This window comes from Drosophila montana, unplaced genomic scaffold, assembly GCF_035044405.1.
Source record: "Drosophila montana isolate Dmon_TW-CO22-7 unplaced genomic scaffold, ASM3504440v1 contig_3200_1, whole genome shotgun sequence".
Classification (NCBI taxonomy): Eukaryota; Metazoa; Arthropoda; class Insecta; order Diptera; family Drosophilidae; genus Drosophila; species Drosophila montana.
In genome coordinates, this window is record NW_026998080.1 from 3,453,926 (window position 1) to 3,462,571 (window position 8,646).

Here is an 8,646-nt window from a genome sequence, read left to right on the forward strand (position 1 = left end):
TTAATCAATTAACTTGTAGTATTCTGTTAACGTAAAAGAAATTTACGTCAACATTAGGTTAAGTTAACCAATCTTTGTAAAATATATTTTCGAAAAAGCCAGATTGGAAACGAAACAAAAATTGTTTTAAATTTTATATGTAAGCACTCAAATTCAGATTTTATAATATCGATTTATCGTTATAAGTAAGAACGATAGTAAAAATATCGTAACTTGTGAAATATCGAGACTTTACCATCTCCCTAACCTCAGCGAGTCTGTCGACAAGTCGTGCGTGTGGTAGTGGTGAAAACTTATAAGTTTTAACAAATGCATTTAAAAATTCGTCAAAGGAAAAAATATTGCCAATAGTGATATAAAAAATCGAATAAAACGGTCACACAGTGTACGCGTGTGTAAAGCAACAAATTCAAAATTTAACAAAAAGGTAAATGTGAAATTGGGCGTGCAAGAGTAAAGAAAATGGCGTAATCACGCACTCAAACCAACAAACGGCAACGCAAACGGAATCTACGCTCCCCAATCAGCCAGTCAGCATTTAATGGTCGTTCGTTCTTTCAATATTTGATTAAAAAACCAGAAATACATGTATACATACGTACATATGTGTACATATATATAATTGGTGTGAATGTGAAAAGTTTTAATAAGCTTTAATGTGAGCAGCGTAAGCGTTTTCAACGCTATTTTTTGTGCAGCCATATTTGTTCCGTGAAAAATGAAAATGATATGTACATACATGCATACATACATATTCATGTATGTATGTATTTAAAAGATACGTATGTATATACATGCATACGTATAAAGAATTAACTGAAAAAAGAATCGCTTCGTATCAGATCGTCGTCCCGTTGTTCGCAAACCCAAGCAATTTTCAACGATTCGTACAAAGCAACGTCGATACGTCGTATTATGTACAAATGTATAAATGTTCGTACATACATACTTTCAATATCGACGATGGCATCACACAAGAGCGCACACGCACACGAACACAGGCAAACCTCATGCACGCACGTACTACGTAGAGACAATGTGTATGTACATACGTATGTCTCGCCAGCCGCTGCTGCTGGTACATAACAGAGTTGAACACATAAGGGCTGGCTGAATTTATAAATAAGAGGCGAAGCATGTGCTGCGCAGCAACTGCGCTGTCTGCTACGACTGCATTGCAGCGCAAGGGATTTTATTACGTACAGCTCGAGCGAACAGCAGCTTGTTGTTTTTGTTGTTGGTGCCGTTGTCGTTGGGTTCGTTTATATTTTTGGATATTTACATGTGCATGTGTTTATATGCGTGTGTATTTGTGCATCTAGGAGAGCTCTCGTTTAATGCATATGTTCAACGTAAAACGCGACGCTATACAAAACAACGTAACTGTTGGAACGGTTCAGTCCCCACCCGCAACGCGTAATCCTCGTATGTTTTGTGGCATTCCATATGTACACACACACACACAGCGTTTAATATGGCTTTGCTCAGCAACAACAACAACAAATCAAAAGTGTTCTAAAACTTCAGTTACAAATGTGATACGCATCTCTAATAGATAAACTAATTCATTTGACATGGTGCGAAAAGCAATAATCAATCTGATTGTAAACAGTGAAATTTTAATTACGAATTGTCAAGTGTGAATCACATGGTAGATGGAAAAAAATTCACTTGCAAAAGTTAGCAGCAACAGTCGCAGCAAATAACAGAAACTGTTTCCTCGAATCATATGGGAGATAACGTGACTCAAACGACGTGTGTTTTTTTTGTTTTTTATATAAATTTTCTTAGTCAGCGTTGAGCAAATATCAAATGATACACAATTACATTTGCCGATGGATCAAGATTGTGGAGCCTTAAATTGAATATGTTAAAAGAGAGATTGTTGTAGTTTAAAGTCCAATAATATAATAACGATCGTTGTCTGTATTTTTAGTTTGTCAACATCTTATCGCATCAGGTGTACATACATAAACACATACCACGCGACAAATTGGAAAAATATCAATCAGAGTCAAAGTGTGTGTTTGTGTGAGGTTCATAGAAATACGCAGCAAACTAAAACCCTAAAAAACATCGCAATTTAATCGTAAATATAAAATATAACTTATGTATCTAGAATATATTTCTATTTAACCATTCAATTACAAATCCTATTCAAAAAAATTTATTTAGCATACACATTACAATAAGCCTCATTCTTCGTTGAGTTTAAAGTTCATTCATTGGTTTCTTTTTTATTTTTGTATTCTTATCTATTTTAAATCTTTGCGATTTTTGAATGTACCAAATTACGTATTTCAAAATGTTTCAATACATTTTAAGATTGTTTCGCTGACGCTTTGGCTCTGGTTTTTTTTTGGGGGGGTCTCTGAACTTCTGGCCAGCTGCTGCACTCGCTTCGATCAAAAGTGACCGACAGGCGACCGACTTATAGCTGCTGTCGCAGCAGCCGCAGCAGCAGAACAACCCCAAAGAGATACACACACATACACACACACACACACACACACACACAACACTCGCACACTCGTTCTCACACAAAGGCGAATGGCCCAGCAGCAGTAGCAGCAGCTTTCTTCCCTTACTCTACTTTTTGGGAACCAAACTGGTTTTCATCCCCGTTGCGCAGACTTGGTTTTCATTTCATTATTACTGTGAAATCGCTGGAGAAATGGGAAACTCACACCATTTTAGGCATTGACTCCCACCTTTAAATGGCCACCACAATTTTGGCCAGCTATGCTATTCTGCATTGGAGTCGAGAGCGAATACAAAGTAATCAAATTTATGAGCTAATTGGCGTGGGGTGATGGGGGGAAATCCGCTGTAATATAAAGATTGGAGCTTGTGCGTGCTCGTGCTCGTGTCTACCGAAGCGTTGTCAGATGATAAAGCTCGGAACAACACGTAGAAACATTGGCCTATGTGTATACCATATGTATTTCGTACATGTGTACACATATTTATATGCATGAGTTTGTGTAATGCATATATTAAACGCCGTCGCGTTATCGCAAAACAACAAATCAAACCAGCAGCAACAACAACAACTACGTCAAATAAAGCAAAATTGTTTTTGTCTTCGTTTTGCCCGAACCACACGCAACAAAATTTGAACAAAAATAACCGAATGTCTATAGGGCACATTTTGGCTAAATATACCAGGGATACAAAACATTAAAGTCTCGATCTGTGGCTTCGATTTGACTGTGGCTTAAATCTTAAATTAATTTAAAAATGTTCGATTAAAAAAGGCATATGACTAACAGGATTTCTATTGTTTTCGTCATACTAGATAATTCAAATTTTAATTGTTTTTTATTTTTGGGTTTCAAATTGTATGGAAAATAAAGCCCAAAAGGTTTGCTTAAATCGGTCCTAAGATTTAGATATATATATAGACAGTATTTCATTTTTAAAATGTAAAATTATTTTTGCCGTAACGATATTAATGTAATAAAAAGACAGAATGAGGTCAGTTTTACCTTAAACGTAGACTTGGGTATTTTGAAATGTGCTGTGGTTTTTTGTTTTTGTTTATTTGGACATTTTTAGTTTAGTTTCTTTTAGTTCAGAGGAAACCAGTTTTCGTCCCTCGTATGTTGAATCGGCCAAAACATGTTTCATAGCAGCTGGATAGTGATTATATTAAGGACTGAGATCCAACACCTGCCAAAAAAAAAACCATCTACCTGCGCTTGTCAGCAAAGCATGTGTACGAATATATCTTAAGAAATCTCTCTCCTTGACCAGTTGAACTTTGACCCAACAACCACCAGCAGCATCTTCGCTGACGAAACACACAGAGAAACCAAAATAGCCGCACACAACGACCTGCAAAGTGAAATTTGCAAAATTCCCAAAAGTGTTAAAATCTCCAAAATACGAAATGCAACTGCACTTGTCCATGTGTGTGTGTGAGTGTGTTGGCTGTGCGTGTGTGTGTGTGTGCTCTCATTTTAAAAGAAACGACAAAAGGCACCAACAGCGACGCTGCCGCTGACGACGACGATGACAGAGAGACGACCTTTTATTTACTTGGGCATATTTTGGCATAGGAAAACGGGGACCTGAAATCTGAGTACGTTGAACATCTGTTCCCAAACGTTATTTTTTTTTTTTCGGCACAAAGAAGATTTCACCAAGAAATTATTGGAATACATGTTTCGGCTGATGCACACAAACAACTCTTAAAGTACCAGTACAATACATACGTACATGCACATACACACACACACTTGTATATATGAGCGGACATGCATGTACATATGTGCATTTGGGTGCATTTATATAAGTGACTCGACTGTGTGTGTGTGTGTGTGTGTGTGTGTGTAATGCATATATTGTATGAGAAACACAATGCAAAGTGTGAAACAAGACTCTTTTTCACATACGTACCTGCTTTATTTCATTCCAGGTAAATCGACGTCGACGACAACTGAATACCTAAAAGCAGCAAAACAACAACAACAACAGCAACAAAAACTACAACAGCAAGGGGCAACATCGAAGCAGCGGCACGCAGAATAAAGAAACAAGGAAACATTTGCACAGCAACCAGCCGACAAAAACAACAACAACAGCAACAGCAACTACAACGGCACAGCAACCGACAAGAAAAACCACTTCAACAAAAGAGGATAACATATTGAAAGAGCTCCGCACACACACACACGCACGCAGTCACAGACTGGCACAACAAACGCCAACGGAGCTGCCAACTCACACGTATGTACGTGGGAAAGTAAACCGACATCTTTTTACGACGTCGTCGGGTTTTGCAATCGGGCGAGAGAGAGAGGAGAGAGCGAGTCACTGAGTTGAAGCTCAGTTCAACAGGCAAGCAGGGCCAGGGCCAGCCCTTTGATAACGCACTCATACTCGTACACACACACACGAGCATACGCACGCACGTACGCCCACAGAGCAGCGCTGGCAGTCGCGATCAACCAAAAGAGCGGACGAAGCTGGACATCGCGAGAGCGGCGAAAGAGAGCACGCGAGAGCGAGTGCACGTGAGAGAGTGTTTAGTTGGCGTTCGTTCGGCTCTCGGTGTTGCTTAACAACCGCATTTGGAAATCTCAGCAGCGGCGCATTCGTGAAAGTGCGTCGTCGTTGTGCGTGAGCGTGATCAACTTGGAGCCGCGCACTCGACTGCATTTACGAAACACCACCAGTGTTGCCACATTGCTGAAAGCAGCTCGGGCACATGAAAGCTTAAAGTGCAAAACAAGTAAAATACACATATAAAAAGAACAACAACAACAACAACAATTAGAAGAAGAACAAGCGGCAGGAAAAGACGCCAGACTTCAAATGAAAACGCTCGTGCTCAGTCCAGACGATCTGCAGAACTTTAACAAGTTCATCTACGATCCCAAATCGGCGGCCCAACTGGCCGCCAGTGCGGGCGCCATTGCGGCGGCCGCCCATGGACATCCCGGAGGGGTGCAGCTAGTGGCAAGCGGCACAGCAATACCTGTCTCCGCTGTAACTACAGTGAGCGGCGCGCCCGCAGGCGCAGGCACAGTCAACAGCGCCAACAAGCTAATGGCCCTGCACTACTATCTGAACCATCAGGGCAACTATGTGGGCGCCCAGCCAGCGCTCAGTCAGCCGGTCAATGGCAGCACGGCGGCTGCACATGCGCAGCAGCAGCAGCTGCTGGCACAGTCGCAGACGCAGCTGAAGCAGCTGCAGCTGAAGCAGCCGACAATTCACCAGCACCAGCAGCACATCAGCTATCACCATCATCATCCCTACTACCAGCAGCAGACGCAGCAACTCAGCCACAGCCTTCCAGCAGCGCATCATGCCCAGCACAAGGTGCAGGTCCAGGTGCAGCAGCAGCAGCAGCAGGTCCAAGCCAGCCAACAGCAGCAGTTGCATCAGCATCAACAACAGCACCAGCAGCAGCAACAAAGTCATTTGCCTGTGCATGCGCTTAACCAGAACTCAAACTTCTCGGCGGCCAGTTCGAGCACGGGCGGCACCGCCTCCAGCCATGCGCCCACGCAGCAATCGAACGGCTCCAGCGTATCTCCCACAATCATCAGTCACCAGCCGCGCGGTGGCGCGGTCGCCGGCGGCAGCAACAGCAATATAGCGGCCGCTGCGAATGCGCTGCTGCGTGCCACAGCTGCGGCCGGTGCGGCGCCGACATCGTCGGCGTCCTCGTCATCCTCGTCAGCGTCGTCATCATCCTCTTCAGGTTCGTCCGCCTCGTCAACATCCACGTCCGGGTCGACGTCCGGCTCCGCCAACTGTGCCAAGAAACTGAAAACCGAGCCGCTTCTCTCGCAATACAATCAAACGGAGCGCCTCAACTTTGCCAACACGTATATCGTTTGGAGCGAGGAGCACTGGCGGCGTGTCATCTTCCATGACGAGCGGCGCTTCAATTTGGACGGCCCCGATGGCTTCTCCTACTACTTTCACGATCTGCGCAACTATGAGCGCACGCTGTCGCAGCGGCCGCGCGGCAACTCCGTCTACATCTACCTGATGATCTGCGTCGGCGGCGCCGTCCACCTGGAGGTCTCGTCCGCCAAGCAGCGGCCCGAGTCCTGCATTGAGGCGATCATGCGCGAACGGCCCAACATTGTCAGCAAACTGGGCGGCAATACGGAGTTTGTGCTGCAGGATCACAACTGGATGTCGCACGCGCTGCCCACCGCTCAGGAGCTGCTCAATGCCGAGGGCCTCAAGACGCAAAAGTGGCCCACAATTGCCCATGATCTGAACATCATGGAGAACATTTGGGGCTGGCTAATACGTGAGGTCTTCGACGGCGGGCGCAAGTTTTCGCGCAAGGACGACTTGATATTCCGCATCAAGGAGGCGTGGTCGCGCCTGCCGCTCGACCTGATCACCAACCTGTACAGCACGCTGCCCGAGCGCATCACCGAGCTGTATTACACTCAAGGCGTCTACACGAATTGTTGACAACCGACGCCGCAAAACGCTGGATGCGAAGATGACAGTGATGCTGCCAGATGTAGATGGGGACGACGACGGGAACGGGTACGGGGACAGGATGGACATGGCAGAGGCTCCGACTCAACCACTTGGCAGCTGCTTACACGGATTATGTTCTAAGTGGCGCCCCCATAGCGCTGGCTCCCCTCCAGGACGTTGGCGATTGCAAATCTTTTCGTACATTTAACTTGACATTTTTTGTGTATAGCTTTAAGAAGTGTGTGTGTGTGTGTGTGTGAGTGTGTATGGGTGGGTGGGTGTAGGGGATCAACAAAATCCGAATCTGAATACGTATTTGTGTCTGTGTCCGTATCCGTATCTGATAACTGGTATCTGTATTTGTATCTGCCACTGCCCGCATTCAAATTCGGTTTGAACAAAATGAATGCGAGATTCCCGCACGCCGCGTGTGTGGCAACACTGGCCACACTGCTAACCTCACACAGCCAGTGTTGCCATGTCGCTTTGTAATTAGTGTTTTATGCAAAAAACTCCCCGATCTTAGGTATAGGAACTACTTTTAGTTATCGTTTTTAATTAACCTCTTCCCCCCGCTGCATTCTCCCACGCAAATTAGTTACAAGAGGATTATTTTATTTGCACTTAACTCATTTTGTTGATTGTTTTTAGTTATGCAAAAAAGAAAGAGGAAGAAGAAGAAGAAGAAGAAGAGGAGGAAGGCGAACATAATTAATGCAAAGCGAGAAAAATTAAATTGTAACTAAAGTATTATTTTAAGGCATAGTTTTTTGTTGTAGCAAAATACACACACAAAACAAAAACAAAAAAGAAAAAAAACTAAAACTAAAACTAAAATCCTATCATGTAAAGTTGTTTACAAACAGATATAAATAATTATCAATGTAATTAATACTTATTAAATTTAACGAAACAAAAAAGAGAATAAACGGAGAAAGCTAGAGCAAAAATTAGTGTTAATTTAAGATCAAAATCAACTAATTGGTAAAACTGAAGAGAAATAAAAAACAAAACAAAAAGAACACACGTGAACATAGAAATCATGCTGAACATAACATATTCAAAACTCAACTCGAACTCATTTAACCCAAATACAAAGCGGACGTGATCCTTCAGATTCTGCCGGTCTCTGCGGATGACGACCCTTCGTTTTCCTTTTTTTTTCTTTTGTATAATCCTTTAATAACCGCTTCGGTTCATTAAAGGATCGAATATATACTGCGTACAGACTTACCTACTTATATGGATGGTGTTTACGGATACCCTATAACGACGTAGATAGAGAGAGTATACACAGACATATACATACACTATTATACACTTGGCACACGACGAACTGAACAAATGCAAATGCAACGATTTGCAGGCAACTAATCGCAACTTAGAAGCAACTATTCGAAAGTATCCTGGGAGCAAGCAACTCCCGAATTCTTGAATTCAGCAAATTATGTGATTTTCCTTTTGTTTCGCTTTTTGCAATGAACTCAAAATGTCAGACAAATACAAAATAAACTAAAAATACAAAAAAAAAACAATCTTTATACATACACATAATACATATAAAAAGTGGAAATATTATGATTAATTAATAATGAAATGCAATTACCAATAAAAACTACCAGCAAATACGTAAAAATAATTCAAAATAAACGCATATTATTTACTGCAAAAGTTTTGTCAAATGGG

General features: G+C 42.6%; 1 protein-coding gene across 1 annotated transcript; it reads left to right on the plus strand.

The window, feature by feature from the left end:
• Window positions 1–247: 247 nt before the first annotated feature.
• Window positions 248–7,231, plus strand: LOC135431473 (homeotic protein labial). The gene is made up of 2 exons (XM_064686626.1): window positions 248–427; window positions 4,421–7,231. The coding sequence occupies exon 2, from the start codon at window positions 5,320–5,322 to the stop codon at window positions 6,946–6,948; it is 1,629 nt and encodes a 542-aa protein (XP_064542696.1). The 5' UTR covers window positions 248–427; window positions 4,421–5,319; the 3' UTR covers window positions 6,949–7,231.
• Window positions 7,232–8,646: the final 1,415 nt, after the last annotated feature.

Bases quoted from the DNA above. Each gene is read 5' to 3' on its own strand.
- LOC135431473 (XM_064686626.1), top strand. From the start codon at position 5,320: ATGAAAACGCTCGTGCTCAGTCCAGACGATCTGCAGAACTTTAACAAG.